General features: G+C 50.2%; 1 protein-coding gene across 1 annotated transcript; it reads left to right on the forward strand.

Moving 5' to 3' along the window:
- The first annotated feature begins 1,047 nt into the window (after nucleotides 1-1,047).
- TNK1 (tyrosine kinase non receptor 1) lies at nucleotides 1,048-26,588 on the forward strand. Its single transcript, XM_063137918.1, has 14 exons — nucleotides 1,048-1,177; nucleotides 10,704-10,874; nucleotides 12,143-12,216; nucleotides 12,697-12,909; nucleotides 13,101-13,253; nucleotides 13,542-13,810; nucleotides 15,404-15,530; nucleotides 17,655-17,801; nucleotides 19,104-19,198; nucleotides 19,784-19,987; nucleotides 20,587-20,663; nucleotides 20,814-21,169; nucleotides 22,859-22,954; nucleotides 24,926-26,588. Exons 2-14 carry the CDS (start codon nucleotides 10,712-10,714, stop codon nucleotides 25,046-25,048), a joined length of 2,097 nt encoding a protein of 698 aa, XP_062993988.1. The 5' UTR covers nucleotides 1,048-1,177; nucleotides 10,704-10,711; the 3' UTR covers nucleotides 25,049-26,588.
- The last annotated feature ends 240 nt before the right edge of the window (nucleotides 26,589-26,828 follow it).

A 26,828-nucleotide genomic window follows, 5' to 3' on the forward strand; every position in this document is an offset into this window, starting at 1 on the left:
TTGAACATTGACTGATGATTGCACTTAAGAACTAATTCAAAATTACCAAGGTAATGAACCTTCCCCATAGATGTCATGCAAATTGAACAAATTTTGCATCATCGTATTTTGCATTCTGACATTTTTTTCTTTTCTACACCATTTACCTCCTTTCTGGAGTGTTGAATGAGAAACCTGAAGACCCACTGTACGATTGCTTGAAATCTTATTCCGTCATCCCTCTCTGGCTTCTGAGATTCCACGTGTTTCCTTAGCCTATCTTTTGGACCAGCCTTCCTCAACCTGGGGCGCTCCAGATGTGTTGGACTACAACTCCCAGAATGCCCCAGCCAGCTGGCTGGGGCATTCTGGGAGTTGTAGTCCAACACATCTGGAGCGCCCCAGGTTGAAGAAGGCTTTGGACCATAAGCACTAGGCACTTAGGGGTTTTCTTAAATACAAAAGCTGAGATTTCACAGGCGTGCACACACACACCTGTGACTTTTAAGTTATTTAAAGCACTTGTGTTTGCGGGGACAGGAGGAGAGCAAAACAACGTTGTAATGAAATTACAAGAAGGATTTGCTTAATTTCTAAAAAAGGGTCAGGAACAGGTCTTGGGGCTTCAGGACTATGGCTTCCTCATCATCCCCAAAGGGCTCACCGATACACAACCTGTGACCCTAGGCATGCACAGAGTTCCTCTCTCTACTACCAGAAAAACAACACAGAGACAGTGCTTCCATTGTTGAGCTGTTCAAGGTTAAGGTTCACGTCAGGTGACGGGGTCTACCCCAGACATTTGAGACTCAGCACCTGTCTGGTGAGAAATGAATGACAGGAGGAGAAGAGCGATCACCTTGTCCCATCCCGGGATCCTATTTCATGCCTGTTTCAGTCCCCAGGCCTTGGCGGTTTTAATGTAACTCTTTAGGTCCGCCCATCGAGGTAAGCCAACCTGCTCCTGCTCCTTGTACCTGTCCCGCCCAGGTGAGCTGTTGGTAGGGAGGGGAGGAGGAGCCTTTGACACCCACCAAGGGCTGGCTGCCAGTCCAGGGCCAGGAAGAGTGGAAAGCAGAGGGAAGAGAGAAAGGAAGGAAGGAAGGAAGAGAAAGAAAGAAAGAAAAGACCCACTTCCACAACACTGATAAGAGAAGACCTACACAAAGAGAAGACCTACACAGATTCCTTTGCACAGGTGAGTGGCAGAACAGCAAGGACTTGTGGGGCAGGGATAATGGGGACACCCCATAATGGCCCTCCTAAAATGGAAAGCCCTTCTTCTGTCTGTTCCCTTTACTCTCTTTCTTTCTTTCTTTCTTTCTTTCTTTCTTTCTTTCACCCTGTTTGTCTTATCTGTTCATAATTTCCCCTCCAGTCCACACTCTGCCTCTCTGTTTCCTTGTGCTCTCCCCCCCAAATCCTCCACATAATTCTTTTTGTGTCACTTTTGACTGGGTCTCTCAGCCCCTATTTTGCTTTCTTTTATTCATTCATTTGCCTTTTACTTGTTTTCCCTGCCAGCCTAAATTCTCCACCGCCGAAATCTCTAATCATTGCCCAACTTCCTCTCCACCCTAACCACCCTCACGTTCCCTTCCGTGGACATGCAGGAAATTCTGAGCCAAGTTTTGCTCTCCCCATAACTGACTTCCCCTTTGGGGTAATTAATCAAGGGCCATTCAATCTCAATGTAAGACAGAGATATTCCGGGCATTTCCCCTTATTCCTCATAGTGACGCTCAACCTTTGATTCCCGCATGAGCTACAGTTTGCAGGATCCCTTTTAAGTATTATTATATTAATGTTCCCACCCACACCTAACTGGAGCCACGAGCAAAGTTCTCTAAAAAAAGAAAATCCTTATTCCCTCCAAAAGCCTTTACATTTATTATTGGTTGTTTCTACAGCAATTTTGCTTTCTGAGATACATTCAGTGGTGATGCTTATTAATGTTCCCATTTTACAGATGGGAGGAACTGAGGCAGGCAGGCAGAGACTTGCCCAAGGCAGGCCAAACTTGAGTCTACGGCAGAGGTAGTGATTTGAACACAATTCCCAGCTGATCCTTTGAACCACACTGGTTCCTATTTCTGTACCAATTATTATTATTTTTGCAGAGGAAGTAGCTGTGTTAATCTGTTGCAACAAAACCAACAAGGTGCCACAAGACGTTTTCAGATTTGAAGGGCGGGGTCTTTCTTTTTCCTTCCCCCCCTCCCGCAAGATTTTTATGACCTACTGATTTAAAATCTCCAAATGTGGTTTACAAAATAAACTAAACACAATCCAAATTCAAAACCATCGCGTAACACACTAATTGTAACATAAATTAATAAAACAGGATGACCATTTGAAAAGGAGGACAGGGCTCCTGTATCTTTAACAGTTGCATAGAAAAGGGAATTTCAGCAGGTGGCATTTCTATGCATGCAGCACCTGGTGAAATTCCCTCTTCATCACAACAATTAAAGCTGCAGGAGCTATACTAGAGTGACCAGATTTAAAAGAGGGCAGGGCACCTGCAGCTTTAACTGTGGTGCTGAAGAGGGAATTTCACCAGGTCCTCCATATATGCAAATGACACCTGCTGAAATTCCCTTTTCAATACAACTGTTAAACATACAGGAGCCCGGTCCTCCTTTTCATAGGGTCACCCTAAACAAAAGCAGCAGAAGCCAACTTAAACAGGCAGAACGTGGTATGGTATTCAGGTCAGGCGTTGTGCATCATACATCTGTGTAGGATTTGATTACAGTTTCTTAGAGGTGAGGGGAAAGCGCTCTGTACATGCTCAGAGCAGAGATAAATTCTGGGGCTCAGCCCTGGTATCGCTTAAGGCCGGTCTGATATTTCTCAGTAGAACAAGCCATCTATAGTACCATATTTCTTCGATTCTAAGACACACTTTTCCCCCCATATAAACATCACTAAAAACAGGGTGCGTCTTAGAATCGCGGGTGCGTTTATTATTCTTAGAATCAAAGCTTTTTTTCTGTTGGTGGTACTGAAATTAGTGTGCGTCTTACAATCGATGGCGTCTTAGAATCGAAGAAATACAGTAATTGGGGGCAAAATATATGTTTAAGGGATTGCATAAGACAGAAACACTCCTGACCGCAGCGACAGGAGGAGTAGTGCAGTAGGGAAGGTGTGTATGTGAATGAGGACAGGGAGAAAACAGGCTGTCACGTGATACAGGCGATGCTACTATTCTGAATGGCAGGATGAAAGTCAGAAATTTGAAATGGGCTAGTTTCATCAGCGACTGATGCTATGCCTTGTATTAAGAAAATCGGGAAACCCCTGCTGGATCAGACCAAGGCTCCAATCTACTCCACCACTGGCAAATCTGATGCCCCAATGGGAAACTTACAAATAGGACAATAATACAACATCACCCTCCCGCCCATGTTCCCCAGCAAATGGTGTACGTAGGCACCCTGCCTCTGACACTGGAGGTAGCACAGAGCCGTCAGGTCTAGTAGCCGTTGCTAGCCTTCTCCTCCATGAGTTTGCCATCCAAATTTTGAAAGCCATCCAAATTGGTGGTCATTGCTATGCCCCCCCCAGTGAATGCCATCGCTTAACTCTGGGCTGGGTGAAGAAGCCCTTTCCTTTTCTCAGTCCTGAATCTCCCACCCGCCATCTTCATGGGATGACTTCTTTGGGTTCTACTATGATGATACAGAGAGAAAAACCTCTCTCTCTGTCTCTCTGTCTGTCTGTCTCTCTGTCTGTCTCTCTCTTTCTCTGGCCATGGCTAGACCAGGCCCATATCCTGGGAGCAGGCAGGGACGACCCCTCCATTTGCCTGGGATATGGGATAATCCTTAGGTCTAGCTAAGGCCTCACTCTCTCTCCGCTTTCTCCACACTACACCATGCAGGATATTGCACTATGAAAGCGGTCCATAAAAGGCAGGAGCCACACGAGTGCTTCATAGCGGTATTGAAGTGCACTGACAACTGTTGGGGCCCATTGACACAGACCATAGACTGCTTTCCTAATGCTATATCCTGCTTGGTGTGGCTCCTGCCTTTTATATACCACTTTCATAGAATCATAGAACAGCAGAGTTGGAAGGGTCCTATAAGGCCATGGAGTCCAACCCCCTGCTCAATGCAGGAATCCGCCCTAAAGCATCCCTGACAGATGCTTGTCCAGCTGCCTTTTGAAGGCCTCTAGTGTGGGAGAGCCCACAACCTCCCTAGGTAACTGATTCCATTGTCGTACTGCTCTAACAGTCAGGAAGTTTTTCCTGATGTCCAGCTGGAATCTGGCTTCCTTTAACTTGAGCCCATTATTCCGTGTCCTGCACTCTGGGAGGATCGAAATCATACCACTTTCATACTGCAATATCCTGCTTGGTGTAGATGAGGCCTCTGTGTAATTTTAAACATCACTGTCGTACTCCACCATCGCTGCCATTGCAGAGTCAATTCCATCACAGGATTTGAAATCGGGGACCTTTGGGAACATTCTCAAGTGAGTAATAAAACTCAGCCTCTAGGCTTATGAAATAAAATTTGCAAAGTCAGAAAATGATTATTTTTTAAAGTCTGGAACTTGTTTGAAATTTGCCAGGTGCAATGTTGTCATTTAGGGTTAATGCTCTTAAACTAAAATGGCTTCCCCAACCTGGTTCTGGCTGGGGGATTATGGGAGTTGTAGTCCAACGGATCTGGGTGAGGTAGTCCAACCCACCAGACTGGGGAAGGCTGGACTAAGCCCTCAGCAGATTTCACATTGCATGTGTGTATTCAAAACAAGAGGAAGAAAAGACATAAAATAAACTGGTTATCAGATCTAATTAACAAGGAAGAATAGAAAAAGTCCTTGAACTCCCAAAATCTCAGGAACAGGGAAAGCACCATTCACAAGTCCACACCCCACCCCACCCCACCTAAAGCTACTTGATCGCTTTGCAATTTTGTGCCGCCTTTTCCTTTCAACCTGGCTTGGGGTGCGCGCAGCGGAACATCCCACTCGATTGGCTACTAAGAATCTAGCAAGCCAACTACTGTTATCGTGTGCGTCCTCCATGTGCGACAGTGCATTTCTGTGACTTTCTCATCTGCAGAACAGGCCAAAATCCAACAGGTGCAACCCTTTCCATGACTGTAGCTCAGCTGCACAACTGCGGGCCCGTTGAGAAGACACCTTAAACCATGGCTTTAACCATGGTGAATAAGGCCTTTTGCTTTATTCACTGTGGTTAAAGCCATGGTTAAAGGTGTCTTCTGAACACAGCCTGGCTTTCTGGCTTAACTGCCATGGTTTAAGGTGTCTTCTGAAAACAGCCTGGCTTTCTGGCTTAACCGCTGTGGTTAAAACCATGGTTTAAGGTGTCTTCTGAACACAGCCTGGCTTTCTGGCTTAACCGCTGTGTTTAAAACCATGGTTTAAGGTGTCTTCTGAACACAGCCTGGCTTTCTGGCTTAACTGCCATGGTTTAAGGTGTCTTCTGAAAACAGCCTGGCTTTCTGGCTTAACCGCTGTGGTTAAAACCATGGTTTAAGGTGTCTTCTGAACACAGCCTGGCTTTCTGGCTTAACTGCTGTGGTTACAACCATGGTTTAAGGTGTCTTCTGAACACAGCCTGGCTTTCTGGCTTAACTGCCATGATTTAAGGTGTCTTCTGAAAACAGTCTGGCTTCCTAGCTTAACCTTTGTGGTTAAAACCATGGTTTAAGGTGTCTTCTGAACACAGCCTAGCTTTCTGGCTTAACCACTGTGGTTAAAACCATGGTTTAAGGTGTCTTCTGAACACAGCCTGGTTTTCTGGCTTAACCGCCATGGTTAAAGGCATGGTTTAAGGTGTCTTCTGAACGGGGCCTATCTCTGGCTAGCAAAAGATCCGGCTGAGGGCCTGGGAAGGTGTGGGGCTTCTCTCTGGGGAGCGGTTTGTGCGTGCGAACGGAGACAAGTGTGTCACCATGATATGCAAAATATGAATTCATCACAGTTGGCGTGGTTCATACAATATCTACCACCTCGTTGCAATCTCCTTTAACTACCCTGTAAGGTGGGTGGGTAGTTATCGTTGCCACACAACAGATGGGGAACCGAGGCTGAGAGGGAGAGCACGGGGGTTGCCTCAGGTCAACGGAGGAGTTCATGGGGAGCCTCAGATGATCCCAGCCCAAACACTTACTCAGTGGTCCAGAGACAGTTCGTATTGTCTGGAATTTGTCCCGATTTCACCCCATTTTTTTGGCCAGAGGATGTTAGAGTTAAGTTTAGATGTTAAGTCTAGGGTATCTCTAGAGAGTGTCCTTCCCCAACCTGCCCCCGTCCGGATGGGCTGGGTGACAACTCCCATCATCCCCAGCCAGCCGGCTGGGGATGATGAGAGTTGTCGCCCACCCCATCCGGACGGGGGCAGGTTGGGAAAGGACGCTCTCTAGAGAAATAAAACCTCTGAGTGGAGAGAAATGGAAGCATCTTGCCCCCAGCGCATATGTAAGGCATAGCATGCGCATAGACATTCATGTGCCACGTGGTTTCCCGGCCTGCTCCTGCGCAGGACAACGGAGTTCGTTTTGAACTGCTGCAATGAGACTGCAGAACAATGATGTGTTTTGTGCTTCACTCCCCCCCCCCTTTCTCTTTAATAAATAAAAAAAACATGTTATCGGGGGGGGTGTTTAAAGGCGCTTCTGCAAGTATGCGCACAGAGCAGGCCAAGTTGAGCACTTCTGCAGTGCGTGAGGGCGTGAGAGATGGCTCCTGCGACTCGAGGCTCTGCAGTCTGAGGCAATGGGGGAGTTCGACGCATGCCTCTCTTTCCCTCGTGGAAATGTTAGGAAATATGCGATGCCAGTGTGAGAGGCAGTGTGGTGTAGTGGCAAGAGTGTTGGACTGAGCATCCGGAGATCCGGGTTCTAATCCTTACTCAGCCATGGAAGCTCACTGGGTGATCTTGGGCCCGGCACAGGCTGTCTGCCCAACCTACCTAACAGGGTTGTTGTGAGGATAAATGGAGAAGAAGGGGATTGCGTACACCGTGTTGCGTTCCTTTAAGAGGAAAACTACACAAGACATAGATATAAGAAATACAATAAATAAATAAATGCACCATATTAACTCTCCAGGTTACCACAACACCGCCCCATTACCTAGGGTGACCCTATGAAAAGGAGGACAGGGCTCCTGTATCTTTAACAGTTGCATAGAAAAGGGAATTTCAGCAAGTGTCATTTGTATATACGTATGAAGAACCTGGCGAAATTTCCTCTTCATCACCACAGTTAAAGCTGCAGGAGCTATACTAGAGTGACCAGATTTAAAAGAGGGCAGCTTTAACTGTGGTGATGAAGAGGAAATTTCACCAGGTTCCCCATATATACAAATGACACCTGCTGAAATTCCCTTTTCAATACAATTGTTAAAGATACAGGAGCCCTGTCCTCCTTTTCAGAGGGTCACCCTACATTACCATACCCACAGACCCTAAAATGGATTGGGGACCCCTCCCTTCTTTTAGGCTACAAATATGCTTTTGAAATAAGGTGCCCACGCAAACGCCACCTTTGAATCATATTGTATTAAGGCAGGGTGATTAAAGTGTAACGAGGCCCGGTGGGTTGAAGTGATCCCCGTTAAGTGATCTCCAGGGTTGCAAACCAGGCCGTGGCCGTGTCCTCATGAGGGGGGCAAATGCCCGACCACGTTCCCTAGCGGCCCCCTCCCTCTCTCCCTCCCTCCCTCCCTTTGTCCTTTACAAGAATAATAATCCAGCCGCTCTGAGACTGAGCAGTCCGCCTGTGTTGATATTTCTGTTAGCACCTTGTCAATATTTGTTCTTGGTTTGGACTTTGCCAGTGTGACGCCGGGCCGGGCCGGGCCGGAGGGGTGCTTTGGCCGGGAGCCTCTTTGGACAAGCCGTTCCCACAATGGGCGTGTGGGGAAAGGAAGGGGGGACTTTGGATGGAACCCCAACATCGTGCCCCCCGGTTTGATGCCCTGCAAAGCCCCACGAGGCCTTTCCCTTGCCACAAATAATTATACTTAAAACAGCCGCTTTTATTTTATGATAGTCTTTAACGAGCAATGCTCTGTCTTTAACAACTGGGTGGCAGGCAGACATTCAACAGGCGGTGTGTCTTCCCTCCCAAGGAAATGCAGCGACAGAGAATGCTTCTCCAGTCGAATTACCTCCTCTTAGGCCACCTGCCAGAAAGAAGGAGACCTTCCACACTGGAATTTGCTCCCGGGCAAGTCCTGGCTGAGAGGTTAAGCTCCATCTCCTGATCTGCTGGCCCTTCCCTGCCCCCAGTCCCTTGCCGGAGAACCCAGGAGTCCGAGCCGCTGAGTCTCCTCTGTGATCCAGCCGATTCACCCACGTCCTGGTTTGGGCGTTGACCCAAGTGGAGTGAATCACTCCTCAGCAGCTGACTTCTCTGTTTCTTAACCAGCCCCCCCCCCCCCCCGGCACCGTGCCGTGCTGAGTCTGACCGTGTCACCCAAACGGGAGTGAGGGGTGCGTCTCTCTGCTGCTGAGTCTGACCCAGATATGAGCAAGCAGGGTGGGTGGGTGGCTGTATTTCCTGCAGATCTGGATAACTGGACCCGAAGGGGGACGGGACGGGACGGGAGTCCTCTTCTGTTCTAACCCACTCGGCTCCGCTCCCCTTGCAATGAATCCGGGCGACCTGCCTACCTCGGGCGATCTTCTTCTATTTCTTTTATTTATTCATTCATTACATTTCCGCACCACCCGGTAGCTGAAGCTCTCTGGGTGGTCCGCAACAATTAAAACCATAAAGCATTGCGCAATGGAACCTATATCATTTAAAACTATGGTAGAAAAGCCAAAGCAAAAAATCAGCAGCCATGTAAGGATTTACGAATACAATAACAGATTTCATAGAAGCCTAGAGCTGGAAGGGGCCATTGACGCCACGGAGTCCAACCCCCTGCTCAGTGCAGGCATCCAGATTTCTCATTCCTCCTCCCGAGAACCCAGGAGTCCGGGCCCCCTCTGTCTCTCCAAATGTCCTGACAGCCTCATCTTGCTTAGTTAGAACCTTCCCCAACCAGAACCCGTTCTGCCGGATTGTTGTTTAGCAGTATAATTGCCGTTACCTTTGTTTTCGTAGCTTCCCCTTGACCCACTCAGATGTATCCCAGTAACAAGGCCAAGCAACCAGTAAACACCTGGGATAGGGGAGGCTGGGCAAGGGAAGCTGCTGGCTCTCATGTCAGTGGGCCGGTGAATCCATTCTGGGTTTCAGCCAGGACTCTAAAGGAGCTATCTGAAGGTCCGATCTGGTTGAGAATGGGAACCCTATGTTAACCGATGCCCACCGACCCACCCACAGTATTTCAGTGAGGGTGGCCACTTCGTAACCAGCCGGGCTCCTGTGCTGTGAACAGCTGAGTGGCAGGTAGAAATTCAGCAGGGGAAGAATGTATGTTTCCGAGCCCAATTCAAGGTGCTGGTTTTGACCTATAAAGCCTTACACGGCTTGGGACCACCATACCTGACGGAACGCCTCTCCCGACATGAATATACCCGGTCACTACGTTCAACATCTAAGGTCCTCCTCCGGGTGCCTACTCCGAGAGAGGCTCGGAGTGTGGCAACGAGGGACAGGGCCTTTTAGGTGGTGGCCCCCCGACTATGGAATGATCTCCCTGACGAGGCTCGCCTGGCGCCAACGCTGCTATCTTTTCGGCACCAGGTTGACTTTCCCCTTTGCCCAGGCATATGGTGGCACATCTTAATCACCCACATGTTTAGTTTTTTAAACGGTTTTTAATGCTTTATGTGTGTATGTTCTGTGTTTTAGAATTTTAAATTTTGTATACTCGTTTTTATCTTAATTTTAGAATTTCTGTAAACCGCCCACAGAGCCCTGGCTATGGGAACGGTATATAAGTGCAATAAATAAATAAATAAATAAATAAATAAATAAATAAGACCTGCCCATCATGATATGCTGGAGAAAGAGTCACACCTATTGAATTTCTGACCCATTAAAGTCGTGCCAGGGAAAGGCAGTAAAGCAGAAACAACATAGGGTGATAAATCTCATATCCTGTGGTGGAAGTTTCATTATCCCCAGCCGCTATGGCCATGCTGGCTGGGGATGATGGGAGTTGTAGTCCAGCACATCTGGAGGGTCCCAGGTGGAGAAAGCTACCTTAGGCAGAGTTACGTTTCATTCTTTTGGCCGCTGATGTTTAGAGATTGCAAGAGTTGTTGGTCGGGAAAATATGTTTTCAAAGGGCAGCGTTTTCTCCAAAATGAATGGAGGTCCGTTGTGGCAGAGAGTTCCAATGGTGCCTCTGGCAATTTTCCATTCATTGAGCTCTAGCTCTGGCATATTTATCAAGGGGGAATGAACCCAAGAGAGGAATCTCATCCGACCTCTCAATTCCCGCACAGAATCAACTTACACTGACTTACACTGTCAGCCACAGCCCGCCACAATGAGACAGCAGGTTCACTGCACAAAAGATAACTCAGGTAAGTGAGCCGAGCTGCAGACACAGCAGGAGGAAACCAAAATAGATACACACCCCATGGTCACTGGCCAATCTGTCCTGGACTAAATTCCTACTTGGTTTTTTCCTCCATCAGAACTCGTGCAATTGGGAGCACTGAATTATGATTGATTTGCGGGTGGGGTGAGGTGGAGGTGGTTTCTGGTCCGCTTTTTATGGATGCCAGTTTTTCTCTAATCACGCGCCCCATTTCTTTCTCCCCGCAACAGGTGCCCCGATGGCACCAGACGACGGTACAGAATGGCTGCTTCAGCTGCTGAGCGAAATCCAGTTAGAGAAGTTTTATAGCAAGATCCGAGATGAGCTTCACGTTACCCGTCCGGCCCATTTTGATTACGTCAGGCCCTCTGACCTCGATCGCATTGGCATGGGGCGCCCAGGTAGTAGGATGGGGCACGGGGTGGGGGGGCATGTGTAATAGTGGGGCAGGATTGGCAGGGCTGAACCTGGGCTTCATGCTGGAATGACAACTGTTAGAATTAGGGCTGTGCTCCACTTCGCTTCGGAGCGTAGAAGCAATAGCGAGGCAGCCTGATGCGCCTCCGACAAAGGCGGAGACGAAGTGGGTGGGTGGGGGCTGCTGATCGAGGCAAAGAGGATCGAGACCAAGCAGATCCTTCGCCTCGATCTGGAGCTCCGAAAAAAAGGTAAGTGGGGGCTTACCTGGCGCTGCCGCAGTCCGTGTGGCGATGGCGGCAGAGCCAGGTAAGGGGGCAGGGGGGAAGGGTCTTACCTGAGTCCGTTGCGTTCCGGCAGCGGCTTCACCTGAGCCCGAGGACTCAAACCGGAAGACCAGGCTGCAACTGCGGCCTGCCCTTCCCCTTCCCTGGCGCTGGCGCCGCCACTGTAGTCCGTGCAGCGACGGCAGCGGAGCCAGGTAAGGGGGCAGAGGGGAAGGGTCTTACCTGAGTCCTTCACGTTCCAGCAGCAGCTTCAACTGAGCCCGAGGACTCAAACTGGAAGACCAGGCTGCAGCTGCGGCCTGGTCTTCCTGCTTGACTCCTCAGGCTCAGTTGAAGCAGCCGCCGGACTGCAACGGACGCAGGTAAGGGGGGAGGAGGGAGGGGGGTCTTACCTGCCACCACCCCTGCTCCCGCTGCTGCAGAGCTCTGATTCAGATCCGGAGCTCCGCAGCGGAGCGGAGCGAACCATAGGTGGATCGACGCGGGGCGGAGCGGACCCGATCCAGAATTTATGGAATGGGTGCGGAGCGGATCGGGGGGTCCGTGCGCAGCCCTACTTAGAATTAACCAGGAATATGCCAGGACTGTCACAGTTCAGAGTGTGATATAGAATTCAGCAATCCTGGAAACTAGGTTTTGAGCTGTGCCTGGTGTGAAACGCTATAAGTCATTAGATGGCTAAACAGAACCTTCCCACCCTGTGGACAAAAATGAGCGCTTATTTATTTTAAAATATATTGCTACTCTTCCCAAACGCTGGCTGGGGTAACGATGACGCCCTTCTTCCCATCTGACCTGCCCAGATTAAACATATCCAATGATGGCATCATTCCTGGAAGCATAATCAATTTAGCCAAAGAAGCCAATGTCGTCAAATTATCCTCATTTGCATAATTAACTCTGGTGTGAGAATTGGAGTCTGCCTCCTGAGAAATTAATACCCTGTTTTTAATCCTTTCTTGCAGGACAGAGACGGTTAGAAGAGGCCTTGAAACGCAGGAAGCCCCAAGGTCAACGCCCCATGTCCTGGGTGTATAAGGTGGGTACCTCACTCTTCCCTTGAAGAATCTCTCTCTCTCTCTCTCTCTCTCTCTCTCTCTCTCTCTCTCTCTCTCTCTCTCTCTCTCTCTCTCTCTCTCTCACACACACACACACACACACACACACACACACACACACACACACATCACGATCTAGAATCAAGTAGCAACTATTGACATGTGCAACCAGTGTGGGAAAACAAGATGGCTGCCCTCCCGCTGCCTTGCCCAACGCACAGGAAGTGTAATTCTCTCTGTCACCAGTTGAAGGCATGAGGCTCTCGGAGTGGGTTTTGGATGTTAAATTGGACTAGGATTCAGTTCTATGGATCTGTTCTTCACTGAATCTTTCCTTCCCTGCTCGCCCACCAACACGCAATGGATCTCCGGGATTGAAAATGGTGTCGATATTACGCAGTTGGGATGGCAGTTGATAAAATAAGCATTGTGACCCCTCTCTTGTGTCCAACTCTTCGAAGATGTTCACCGGGGGACGATCTCCAGAGAACGAAGAAGCCCCTGCCCCCCAGCCCTCCTCGATGCCCCAGCCCTCTTCCACTCCCCGGGCGGATGCGGACGTCTCCCTTAAATGCCTGATCAGCGAATGGGATCTACGGCTCCGTGAACGCCTGGGAGACGGCTGCTACGGAGTGGTGCGCCGTGCCGACTGGAGCACGCCCGGCGGCGGAGTGGTGCGTTTGCCATTCTGTTTGCTGGGCTATTTGTTACGGGGCTCTCTGTTGCCAGTTGCCAAGGGAGGGGGAAGCTGGCCGCACTCCGTGGCCCTTTGCTCAGGGCAATTCACCCAGGGCGTCTGGTTGGGGCGCCTTCTTCGTCTGATCCGGACACCCTCCTCTGTTCTCCCCCCTCTCCCTTTCCCCAGCTCCCTGTGGCTGTGAAATCCCTGCGTTCCGACGTCTCCGCCGACCCAGGCGCCTTGATCGATTTCCTCAACGAGGTCAACGCCATGTGCTGCCTGGATCACCCCAACCTCATCCGCCTCCATGGGGTGGTGCTCACCCAGCCCCTCAAGATGGTGAGGACGGCCCTGGCTGGGTTTCTCCGCCCCTCCTCCCAAACGTTCAAGTGGGAACGGGGCGGGAGGAGGACCCAGGACTCCTGGGTTCTCACCTGGACACGTTTGGGTCAGTAGAACGCAGGGGTGCCAGGACTCCTGGGTTGTCGGGGAAGGTGAGGGAAGGTTTAGTAAAGGCCCCCTACGACTAATTCAACGGGGATGCACGCCACTGAAATTCGTAGGAGCTGTGCACTGGGGCAGCAACGCACTGGCGGGGGTTTCGCCCTAACCGTTTCCTCTCTGCAGGTGACGGAGCTGGCCCCCCTGGGCTCGCTGTACGACCGCCTCCGGCCGCCCTTCCCCCTCCACCAGCTCTGGAGCTACGCCCTTCAGGTAGCCAAGGGCATGGCCTACCTGGAGTCCAAGCTCTTCGTCCACCGCGACCTGGCGGCCCGCAACATCCTCCTGTCCTCCGAGGAGCACGCCAAGATCGGCGACTTTGGCCTCATGAGGCCGCTGTCGAGCAAGAGCGACCGCTACATCATGTCGGCCCACCGGCGCATCCCTTTCGCCTGGTACGAGGACAGGGCATCCTCGCCCTTCACCCGCGCGGAGACAGGGCGGTCTGAGCCCCCCCTCTCCCTCCAGATCCCTCAACCGCCAGAGCAGGGGTGGTGAACCTCCGGCCCACGAGCCACATGGGGCCCACCGGGGGTTCTCCACGTGGCCACACCTCCTTCCTGGGCCTGCCCCTTTCCCCCGATTGGTGGTTTCCTGGTTTTTGCTTGTTTCTCTCCCCTTCTAAAAGGTTGCCAGGTCTCTGCTAAGGCCCAGTTACCGGCAGCAAGAGCCATTTCTAACCTAAAATACGCTGGTATTTTCGGGTATTTTTGTCTCAGAACGTTTTTGCCTTCAACCCCGGCCACCACTGGAGACCTTATCTGAAATTTAATTCAGCCCTCGCGCTGGAAGACGTTCCCTGCCCTGGACGAAAAGGCTTGATTTAGTCCTGAATTAAGGCGTGTGGTCTCGAAAACCCATGGAACCAAAGGCATAATCTGAGCTAGACATTAGCCCCAAAGACTGGAGCGAGGGGAATATTGATGTGTCCCTGAGCATGTGCAAAGTGCTTCCCCCAATCCAAGTAACCCTCACAGGTTTGGAATGGGCGTGAAAGGATATCATGTGCTGTGGTGGTGGGGTGTCTTTCTCTTCCTGCTTCAAAGTATATTCTACAATTAACAGATTGAACTTAATGTGTGATTGAACCATGTTTTCCTCCCAAATTTTGCTCCAACCCCCATGCAGAGACCTCTAAGACCCCTCACGGGTATTCGCAAACCTTTGCTAGCACCATAAATATTCCTCAGCCGGGTTTTAAGGCCAAAGAGGACGTTTCATGCCTTTGTTATTGGGCTGCGTTTGCATGTTGTGATCCTGGCTGGCTGCACCCCTGACTTTTTATGTAGGGTGACCCTATGGAAAGGAGGACCGGGCTCCTGTATCTTTAACAATTGTATTGAAAGGGGAATTTCAGCAGGTGTCCTTTGTGTATATGGGGAACCTGGTGAAATTCCCTCTGCATCACACCAGTTAAAGCTGCAGGTGCCCTGCCCTCTTTTAAATTGGGTCACTCTAGTATAGCTCCTGCACTTTAACTGTGGTGATGAAGAGGGAATTTCACCAGGTTCTCCATTTATTCAAATGACACCTGCTGAAATTCCCTTTTCTATGCAACTGTTAAAGATACAGGAGCCCGGTCCTCCTTTTCAAAGGGTCACCCTATTTTATGAGGTGTGTTCCAATTAGCTAGCTGACAGAGGAGCTATGCTTTTGCAGAAAGGCTAACCACCGCCCGCCCCCTCCAGCTGCCCAGGTTTTGCAAAGCTTATTTTAATCCACTGGAGACACACCCAATGTCTGGGAGTTCCAGTCTGATCTAGCAAATCTGTTGTCGCAGCTGTTTTAGTGAAACTTATTTCAAATTCATTTGCAAAGGAGTTGAGGTCTTACAACATGCTGAACTTTCGTCTGCCAATTTAAGCTCTTGCAGGGGGTGGCTGAGTGGAAAGAGAGAAGCAGTGATGGGGGGTTGGATACGCAAGTCCAGTGCGATAGACTGTGCTTCAAGCTCTTCTTCCCTACCTGTTTCCATCCCATCATGCCAGGTGTGCCCCGGAGAGCTTGCGCATGGGGATTTTCACCAACGCTTCTGACGTGTGGATGTTTGGAGTCACCCTCTGGGAGATGTTCTCCTACTGCGAAGAGCCGTGGATGGGTTACTCGGGGAGGCAGGTAAGATGCAGGTGCCTGGAATAGATCATAGAATCATAGAATAGTAGAGTTGGAAAGGGCCTACAAGGCCATTGAGTCCAACCCCCTGCTCAATGCAGGAATCCACCCTACAGCATCCCTGACAGAGGGTTGTCCAGCTGCCTCTTGAAGGCCTGTAGTGTGGGAGAGCCCACAACCTCCCTAGGGAACTGGTTCCATTGTCGTACTGCTCTAACAGTCAGGGAGTTTTTTCTGATGTCCAGCTGGAATCTGGCTTCCATTAACTTGAGCCCGTTATTCCGTGTCCTGCACTCTGGGAGGATCGAGAAGAGATCCTGGCCCTCCTGTGTGTGACAACCTTTCAAGTATTTGAAGAATGCCTCAATCTTCTCTTCTCCAGGCTAAACATGCCCAGTTCTTTCGGTCTCTCTTCATAGGGCTTTGTTTCCAGACCCCTGATCATCCTGGTTGCCCTCCTCTGAACACGCTCCTGCTTGTCTGCGTCCTTCTTGAATTGTGGAGCCCAGAACTGGACGCAATGGTTTAAGACTCCCCTTAACTCTCCGTCCCACAACCTGGTGTCCTCCAGATGTGTCAGACAGCAAGTTAGTGAAGGCTGTTTTAAGCTCAGAGGTTATGTTTCATCCAGTGGTGTCCTCTTTACCAGGAACAGTCCCTCAGTGATGATGATGACATCTGTATTTTTAGCTTTCAGTGAAGATTAGGCAAACTAGGACCAATCTACAGCTATTAGCCATATAACTAAGAATGGAACCTTCCATGTCCTGGGGCAACATACCTGTGAAACCCAGATGCTGAGGGTTAATCAACAACGAGACAGTTGTTGCTTTTATGCCATGCTTAATGGGTTTCAGTCTGGCCCCTGGACAGGACGGGCTCTTCTTAGGTTCTTATGGCCGTTACTCAGAGTTGATTGCCCCTGTCCTAATCTAATTCCACTTTGCGTGGGAATTCCCAGGCACAGGTAAGAGTGCCGTGACCTAGATGCCTCAGGTTCAAGTCCCACTGAGCCACAAACTGGTACAGTAGCCCCAGGCAAGACTCTGTTCCTTTAACCTCAGCTCCACCCACCGCTGATGCATCTAATATGTAAATATAGGGATAATTATCCTGGCCTGCTTTACAGGCCTGTTGTAAGAATGATTGAGGACATTTTTAGCGGCCATTAACGACAGCCAAAACTGGCGGTAAGGGTGTACCAGTAGGTTTGGTCAGTGTGATGATTTCTTTGTAGTAGAATCATAGAATAGCAGAGTTGGAAGGGGCCTGCAAGGCCATCGAGTCCAACCCCCTGCTCAATGCAGGAATCCCCCCTTTAAGCATCCCTGACTGATGGTTGGCCAGCTGCCTCTTGAAGGCCTCCAGTGTGGGAGAGCCCACAACCTCCCTAGGGAACTGGTTCCATTGTCGTACTGCTCTAACAGTCAGGAAGTTTTTCCTGATGTCCAGTATATTCATTGTTTGGGGAAAGTTTGATTGTATTCATTTAGGACTCAATCAAAAACAAGGGTTTCTCTCCCACCATCAGTGTTAATTTTTGGAATAGCAAAGCTGAGATGACTGAGTTATCAGCAATTGGGGAGGGAGCGTAGCTTAGTGGGTAGAGCATGTACTTTGTTTGTGAAGGCCCCAGGTTCAGTCCCTGCAGCATCTTTACTTAAAAGGAGCAGGGAGCAGATGATGGAGAAAGACCCTTCTCTACCTGAGGTCCCGGATGGGGAATTTTTGGTGCTCAGATATTGCTCAACTACAACTCTCATCATACCTGCCCATTGGCCATGCTGGCTAGAGAAGATGGAGGTTGTAGTCCGAGACACCTGGGGAAGGCTGATCAGGATGATCAGGGGTCTGGAAACAAAGCCTTATGAAGAGAGTCTTAAAGAACTGGGCCTGTTTAGCCTGGAGAAGAGAAGATGGAGGGGAGACATGAGAGCACTCTTCAAATACTGGAAAGGTTGTCACCCAGAGGAGGGCCAGGATCTCTTCTCGATCCTCCCAGAGTGCAGGACACGGAATAGCGGGCTCAAGTTAAAGGAAGCCGGATTCCAGCTGGACAACAGGAAAAACTTCCTGACTGTTAGAGCAGTACGACACAGACCCACCCCCTGTTTTCCTTCCTCCCAGATTATGCTCAAGATCGACAGAGAAGGTGGGCGGCTTGAACGCCCCGACGATTGCCCCAGGGGTATCTACTCCCTGGCTCTGAAATGCTGGGCCCACAACCCCGAGGAAAGGCCCCGTTTCTGTGAGCTGCTCAGCCTGTTGCAGGAGGTAAGAGAGGGGAGGGGAAATGCCAGCATGTTTTGAAAGATCACTGTGCGGAATTCTGAAGTGTCTTTTGTTCTATCGTCCGCTCGTGGGCAGAATCAGATTTGCTTCCGAATTTGTGCAAATTCGAATTTGCGCAAATTCACACTTGCGAAAATCCGCAAACCCCCATGTGCAAATCTACTCCAAAATGTAGAAATCCTGCCCCCCCCACACACACAATTGCACATTTTAATGCTTTAGCCTGTGGGGGAAATGCACATTTTTTGTACGACTCCAGAAAAGCCAATTTGTTGCGAAATGTGTGGGTCGGATTCCTAGAAATCAAAACGTTGCTTATTGGCTCTTTTGAAAACCAAATTTCTAATTTCCTCACTCGTCAAGTACAGGCTGGAAGGTCACGGATTCCAGCAGCAGGTGGAAAATGAAAACAAAGATGGCCTCCAGAGCAAGGAATCCTATTTTTTGTTCTAAGCTCCCCACTGATGTGTGAGAAAATGCCCCAGTGGTTGAGCGAACTGCAATATGAAAAAAAGAAGTCTCACTTGAATGTTGTGTAATCATCCAGTCTTGCCACAGCGCTCCGCCATCCTCAAATCCGATTAAAACAATGATGCAGAAACTCTTTGAGCCCAAGGGCCGACTTTGATTTTGGGTGGTGGGTGGGGCCAACATGAAACAAAAATACCAGCACATTTTAGCTTAAAACCCTTCCTGCCAGGAAGACAGCCTTAGGAGAGGAATCTCAGCCTTTCAGAGTGAAGAAAAGGCTGCACAAAAGCTGAAACCCCCCCCAAACAATCAATGATTGTGGAGGAACATGGCATGGCCATCCTGGGAACCCCAGAAAACCAAATTGGGACTCCAGGCCTGAATTTCAACACCCCTGCAATGAGGAGGGCCTTTTCTGCTGTGGCACCCCGGCTGTGGAATGACCTCCCTAGAGAGGTTCGCCTGGCACCCACATTATACTCTTTCTGATGCCAGGTGAAGGCCTTTTTGTTTCCCCGGTATTTAAACTTTTTCCATTTTAGTCTTTTAACTTTGTTCTGCATTGCTGCTCGGTTAAATTTGGATTGTACGTTTATAGTGTGGTTTTACGTTCTATACTTTAAGTTGTACTTTATGGTTTTATTTTTTGTGAACCGCTCAGAAAGCTTCAGAAATTGGGCAGTATAGAAATTTAATAGAGTGGATGGATGGATGGATGGATGGGTGGATGGGTGGGTGGATAGACAGATCTCCTCCACCTTCGCTCCCTGCTGGGGATGGCATTGATTCTTTCCCCGTCTCCCTTCAACTCAGCTCCGTCCGAAGGAAGGGAAGGCCTCCCAGGACCTGAATGATCCTGGCTGGCTGAGGCTAGAAGCTGGCGATGTGGTCACTATTATTGAAGGCAGGTGAGTCCAGACACCTGGGCTCCGCTTCGGAAGCGAGTGGGGCCGGCTTCGGTTTAAAGAGCCTTGGTGGAAACGGTCTTTTAGCACCTTTGCTGTGACCACACCAGTCTCCTCCTTGCGTTCTGGCCAGGCTTCCGTGTGATTCTTGACATCCACTTTTCAAGTCTCTAGTCCTCAAACCCTTCTGCTCTCCACCCTCCGCACAAATGTAGCTGCTATTGACGCTTCTTGGTTTCTTCCGCGAGCTCTTGCTTTCTGCCGTACTGCTTAGGATAGCCTTTCCCCCAACTTGGCTCAATCCAGATGGGATGGCCTACAACTCCCATAATCCTCAACCGGCTGGGGATTGTGGAAGGTGTAGTCCATCACATTTGGATTGAGCCAGGTTGGGGGAAAGGCTGGTTTAGGTTGTAAAGAAATTAGAATTCTTTCTTTCTTTCGTTTTCTTTCTCTCTCTTCCTTTCTTTTGCACTGTCCTTGTACACGGTAAACAAAGATCAGTGGACCGAAATTTGGGGTGGGGGTGGCTGGTGACGGCGTTGGAACTTTCTCTCATGGACCTCCCCTGTCTCCCCCCCCTTCCAGCCCCGATTCATCCACATGGCGAGGGCAGAACAAGCGGACTCTGAAAGTGGGCATCTTCCCGTCTTCCGTCGTGGCACCAGAGGAAGGAGCGCCCCCTGCTGGAACACCACGGATCAGTCTCCCCGTCCAAAGCTCCTTTGTTCACCTGGGTCATGGGGACATTGATCCTGACCGTGGATGGGGGGCCCCGGACCGGATGGAGGAGTACGTTGGGCGAATGGGGAGTGGTCTTCCCTGACCCATTCACGCACCTGTGTCTGTGGGTGGCACCCACGACTGCCACCTAGTGGTGAAGGGTGTCCTTGCACCTCCTGGATAATGACATGGGAGGCACCCATGACTGCCACCTAGTGGTGAAGGGTGTCCTTGCACCTTCTGGATATGGGAAAAACGCCTTCTCCTGCTGCTTCCCAGCCCCCCTCCTGCTGCCATCCAGATGTTTTAGACAACAATTCCCAGGATCCCAAACCATGGGCTATGCTGGCTGGGGCTGATGGGAGTTTGTGTCCAAAACATCTGGAAGTCAGCATTTGGGAGAAGGCTGTACCTAACGCCATTTATGCAATGTGTGGAAGCTGGGGCGTGAAAATCAGTCTTCAAAGGAAAAGGGGAGAGAGGATCACCCCCACCCCACCCCCCACCCCCCACCCCCTGGTTTCACATTGGCTGTAGGGCAGTTGTGAGGGTTGGGGGCATTGTTGGGGGAACAGGAACCGAGTCGGTAGCCACTCAAGCTGAATTCTTACGCAATGAACTGAATTCATTTTAATTTAAGTGGTTGTGGGTTGTGTTTTCTACCTCAGGAAGAAACCGAAACCGCGGGCAGGGAATGTCAAACCCCAGAATCGAGCCAAGGGCCAGCAGCTGTTGCAGTTGGCACGTGAGTAGCTCTCTTGAGTAGCCCCCCATGCCCAAAGTGGGATAGAACCCAGGAGTCCTGGTCCTCTGACTCCCCTACTGACCCACGGCCACACTGTGCACACCTGTATCCCACCCCCACCCTAGCCCTGGCCTCTGCTCTCTCCTCCAGGCCTTTCCAAAAGTCTGGAGTCCATTACGGAATTCAGCGTCCTGCGCAACAAACCCAAGATCCCAGTCCTCAAGATGGATCACCTCGGCGTGCCCGCCCAGCGGCGCTTCAGTGACCTCGCGGGGCCTTTCCCTTCAGCCCCCCAACCTGAGCATCGACTCCTCAAACCTGCTTCCCGTCTCCCAAACCCAGCCCTCCCCACGTGGGCTCTGCCCAAATCGGACGGTTCTTCTGGGGCCAGAGACAAGGAGCAGAGACCACCCCGGCCAGCCCCCAAGGGAGCCATGGTGCTCCCTCTGGCCCACGCCGGCGGGCAGAGACCAACCATGAGCGAGATCGAGAAGAAGATCAGAGAGGTACGGATGCGAATGGGTCTCCGAAAACCGCTGGAATGATGGGCGTTGCAGTCCAGCGCATCTGGAAGGGGTCCAGGTTGGCTGGAAATGATGGTGTTCCAACAGCTGGGATTGTTCAGCTCGGGGGGGGGGGGAGGGGGTGTAAGGAGAGACCTGGTAGAGGTGTACAAAATGATGCGTGGCGTGGAGAATGTGGACAGAGAGACATTTTTTCTCCCTCTCGCATAATACTTGGACCCCAATGGGGTCCTTCCATGAAGCTGATTGGTGGGAGATTCAGGACAGATGAAAGAAAGAACTTCTTCACACAAGGCATTGATCACCTACGGAATTCACCACCACAAGATGTTTCGATGGCCACCAATTTGGACGGCTTTAAAAGGGGTTGGATAAATTCCTGGAGGAGGAGAAGGCTCTCAATGGCTACTAGCCCTGATGGCTCTGTGCTACCTCCAGTAACAGAGGCAATGAGCCTACATACACCAGCTGCCGGGGAACATGGGTGGGAGGGTGCTGTTGCACCATGTCCTGCTTGTGGGTCTCCATTGTGTGAACAGTGCCAGACTAGATGGACCCTTGGTTGGGGAATACTGGTTTATTCTGACTGGTTGCAACGGCTCTCCAAGGCCCTGGGCAGTGAAGGGACTTTCATATCCGTGGCTACCTAATCCTTTCATTTATTTAAGTATTTCTTTAAAGTATTTTTCATTCCACTTCTCAGCCAAAAAAGGCTCCCAGACATGACATGCAAGGAAAAACAGATGGGGAGGGATGAGGAAAAAAATGAAGTAGATTTTTCAGCAGGGCTGGTGGGATGGCCCTGCCCGCCCTCCCATCTCCTAGATCAGCCTTCCTCAACCTGGGGCGCTCCAGATGGGGCATTCTGGGAGATGCAGTCCAACACAGCTGGAGCGCCCCAGGTTGAGGAAGGCTGTCCTAGGTAGTGGGGAGGAGACAGTTCAACTGGAGCTGGCCCTTATGTTCCCTTTCCCTACAGAGGTGGGGTGGGGGGATAGCCCCAAATGGATTTCCAGAGCCCCCAGAACTATTCCCCAGAGCCCTGTGGGTGCATTTGGTACCGATGGATGGTTTTCTTCTCGGCTTAACTGCCATGCAGAGGGACAATCTTCCAGGGGATTGCAGACTTCCATCCCACACCCCCTCAAAAAAAATTTAAGCTTAGAAGAAAAACCCTTTTGAGACAACCTGGGGCCGGGTGCAAATTTGTTGGAGAATGTCTTTGATTTGAGATGTTTGGCTTCCTGTGAAATGTTTAAATAAATCCTAGCCACGATTTCAGAGTTTGTAGAAATAGCTATAAATCAGCATGTGCCAATTTTGTGCAAGTTTGCATCCTAGGAACTCGGTCCCTAAATCTTTTCGGTGCCGTGCCCCTGAACTTGCCATCAATGGCACCCGGGACGCTCTGCTTGTAAAACTATTTTATCTACCTTTCTCTGCCTGCCCTCTTCCTGACATACAAACCAGCCTTCGCCAACCTCTTGCCCTCCAGAGGTGTTGGACTACAACTCCCAGAACCCTCCAGCTAGCTCTGCTGGCTGGGGGATTATGGGGCTTGTAGTCCCGATGCCTGTGGAGGGCAACAGGTTGGCACCGGCTGTGCTAAACACACTCAAAATGTTTCATCCCTTCTTGGCTTTGATCATTTGTGCCCCTCTGCCCATGCAGGTGGAAGACAGGGTCCACGGGACCACGACCGAGGAGTGCCGTGAGGCCTTGAGGCTGAATGGATATGATGCCCAAAAAGCTGCACAGATGCTAAAGGTAGGAGACCCCGCTCTCTGGGCATGGTTCTGCCACCCAGTGCAGCTTGGGAGTAGGGATAATGGGTTTTGGAAAGGGTAGAATCACCTTATGGTGAGTTTTCCGCATCAACTCCTGACTGTGTGACTCCACAGTCCAGGGCCGGATAACCTCTTTCTGCAAATTAAACACAGAGGAGCTGTGTTCCTTTCTCTTACGTCAGAGCTGGGCAATTGGTGGCCCTCCAGATATTTTGGCCTACAAGTCCCATCATCCCCTAGCTAACATAGTCTACGGCAAGGAATGAGGGGAGTTTGTTTGTGTCTTTGTTTATGACATTTCTATTATACACCTGCCCGAGATTTGAAATGTTGGAGTTGCCCTCATCTGCGAAACATACATTATGGTGGGAAATGGGAGAGGGCCTTCTCTGTTGTGGCACCCTGGTTGTGGAACACCCTCCCCTTGGAGGCCCAGCTGGTGCAGATGCTGACTTCGTTTCGGCACTGCGTTAAAGCGTGGCTTTTTACCCAAGCCTTTGAGGCCTAAGGTTTATTGCTTGAATTATTTCATCTGTACACTGCCCCGAGATCCCAGTAATATAGGGTGGGATATAAATGGTTAAATATTTATTTAAATAAATAAATAAACAGACCTCGCAATAGCTGAAGCTCTCTGGGCAGTTCACACCAATTAAAAGCCGGTGTGGTGTAGTGGCTAAAGTGTTGGACTAGGAGTCGTGAGATTTGAGTTCTAGTCCCCACTTGGCCATGGCTTTGGGCAAGTCACAGACTCTCAGCCCAGCCTACCTCACAGGGTTGTTGTTGTGAGCATAACATGGAGTGGAGGCGGATTATGCATGCCGCCTTGGGTTCCTTGGAGGATAAAAGGCGGGATATAAATGTAATAAATAAATCATAGAATCATAGAATAGCAGAGCTGGAAGAGGCCTACAAGGCCATCAAGTCCAACCCCCTGCTCAATGCAGGAATCCACCCTAAAGCATCCCTGACAGATGGTTGTCCAGCTGCCTCTTGAAGGCCAGTTACCTAGGGAGGTAGAATCATAGAATAGCAGAGTTGGAAGGAGCCTACAAGCCATCGAGTCCAATCGAGTTCCTCAATGCAGGAATTCACCCTAAAGGACAGGTGGTTGTCCAGCTGCCTCTTGAAGGCCTCTAGTGTGAGAGAGCCCACAACCTCCCTTGGTAACTGATTCCATTGTCGTACTGCTCTAACAGTCAGGAAGTTTTTCCTGATGTCCAGCCGGAATCTGGCTTCCTTTAACTTGAGCCCGTTATTCCGTGTCCTGCACTCTGGGAGGATCGAGAAAAGATCCTGGCCCTCCTCTGGGTGACGACCTTTTCAGTATTTGAAGAGTGCTCTCATGTCTCCCCTCCATCTTCTCTTCTCCAGGCTAAACCTGCCCAGTTCTTTCAGTCTCTCTTCACAGGGCTTTGTTCCCAGACCCCTGATCATCCTGGTTGCCCTCCTCTGAACACGCTCCAGCTTGTCTGCATCCTTCTTGAATTGTGGAGCCCAGAACTGGATGCAATACTCCAGATGAGGCCTAACCAGGGCCAAATAGAGAGGAACCAGTACCAGTAACTAAAACCACAAAACGCAGCATAAAATGCGATATAAAATATAAAAGCTTAAAACTACATTATAAATGCAAAATCAGAACAAAACCTAGCAGCAATGCAGAGTTTTTAAATGCAAAAGCGGGTTTAAAGTGGGTTTTTGTGAACCGCCCAGGGAGCTTCGGCTATTGGGCGGTATAAAAACGTAATAAATAAATAAATAAAGCAAGCAAGCAACAGCGGGCCGCCGGTTGGCCACCTCTGCTTTATCCCACCACCCGAAGCCAGGACCTACGAGGCCTGGACTCGATGGCCTTGTAGGTCCCTTCTAACTCTGCTATTCTAGGATTCTAGTAGTCCGTATTGCACCTGTGAAATCTCTCTTTTGGGGCCGCTTCCTCCCTAAACAGGTGGACCAGCTCTTCCACATGAGCGCCCACTCGCGCGAAGAATGCCGGCGGATCCTGGAGAAGCACCGCTGGAACCTTGCCATGGCCTCGCGCTACGTGCTCAGCCGGGGCCTCCGAGCCTGACCTAGGGGGCCGGGGGGGCGCGACTGAGGCAGGACCCAAGGTGCTATTTGCTCACGTCTTCCGCCTCTGCTGCCACCTCCCAGCGAAGACCTGTTGGAAATGACTTGGGGTGTGTGAGAGAGCGTGGCAGATACGGCCCACTGTGGCGTTCTCCTGTCCCCGTTCTTTTCAGCGGGGCTTTTGCAGAACGTCCCCTCTGGACTGTGTCAATTGATGCATAACTCCATGTGCCTCTCTCCCTCCCTTCCAACACTCCCCCATCGAGGAAAAGGCGAGTAGGGGAAGCCCTCAGGACTGCTTTAACATCAGTGGATCCTGTCTAAAGTTCTAGTTCTCCCAAAGGAACAGAACATGTGCCTGGACTGTACCACTTCTAGACTGTAGGTGAAGAGTCTTGCAGGCTGATTTTAATAATCCTAAAGAAAAGTGGCTTGTTTAAAGGTGCCTTGTATACCAGGGGTTGGATCCAGGATCTGCCTTCCACAAGAAGAGACTTCCACTAATTTGGGGGGATCCTCCCCTCAACACGGCCCCAACTCTTTATGTACCATTTTCAGGGGCTGCAGCAAGGAGGACAACGACAAGGAATTCCGCTTTCGCCAGCCCAGATGATCCGGCGTAGCAAATCTGCATCCAACCCCAACAGTCTCCCCGAATTCTAGGCCACGGCCTTTCTTCTGTGATGCCACTGAATTCGTTCATTTCTGACTTTGCCCGTTTGCAACGCTCGCCTTTTTAATGAGCCTGGACCAGCATCTTACAAATTCTCTTTAAGTTTGGAACGGATCGCGAGCTTCTGAGCATACGCAGCCTGTATCAAAACGACGTTATTTCTGCGCATACGTGGTGGTGGTGGTTAGATTAACCCTTTTCTTGTTAACAGCAAACTGTGATGTCACATTACCCAACCATGTTTGAAGAAACAGTGAGATCAGGGTGTAGGCACACACACGTTGTCCTTTTAATTCTCCCCCTGGGCTTGTTTTTTCCTATTCGCATGGGAAAAAAACCAACCATAAGAACATCAGAAGAGCCCGGATGCTGGATCAGACCCAGGGCCCATCCAGTCCAGCACTCTGTTCACACAATGGCCAAACAGCCGTCGGCCAGGGATGGACAAGCAGGACATGGTGCAACAGCACCCTCCCACCCATGTTCCCCAGCAACTGGTGCACGCAGGCTTACTGCATCGAATACTGGAGGTAGCACACAACCATCAGGGCTAGTACCATGGATAGCCTTTGCCTCCAGGAATTTATCCAACCTCCTTTTAAACCCATCCAGATTGGTGGCAACCATAAAGGGGGGGGGGGGGGGCTCTGTAACTTGATGCGCGATGCAAAACTACAGGTCCCAAGATGCACAAGCTCTCATTTCGTGGAATGAGAGTTCATTTTAAGAGCGAACTCCTGACCAAACTTGCATGGGTGGGTTTGATATTATCCGAGGAAATAAATTCGCCCGGGCGAAGTTCACCCATCACTACTTCAGAGTCAGCATTGCGCAGCTGTTTGCTACATGCAGGAAATGTTTTTGTACGGTGGTGGACGGGAGATCCTGGCCACAGGGTAACAGTTAGTAAATTACGTGCCCCATCCCCCGTGGGCGTCTTTCAATACTTTCTGCTCGTGAGCGCGTGTATGTAAATATGTGCGTGTGTGGCATTTGTCAATGCTGTGTAAACAGGTAAATAAATCTTGTGCAGCTGTGTAAATAGCTCACGTCCAGGGGTGCTCATTTTCATAGAATCAGAATAGCAGAGTTGGAAGGGGCCTACAAG

The sequence above is a fragment of the Elgaria multicarinata genome, chromosome 11, assembly GCF_023053635.1.
Source record: "Elgaria multicarinata webbii isolate HBS135686 ecotype San Diego chromosome 11, rElgMul1.1.pri, whole genome shotgun sequence".
NCBI classification, from domain to species: Eukaryota; Metazoa; Chordata; class Lepidosauria; order Squamata; family Anguidae; genus Elgaria; species Elgaria multicarinata.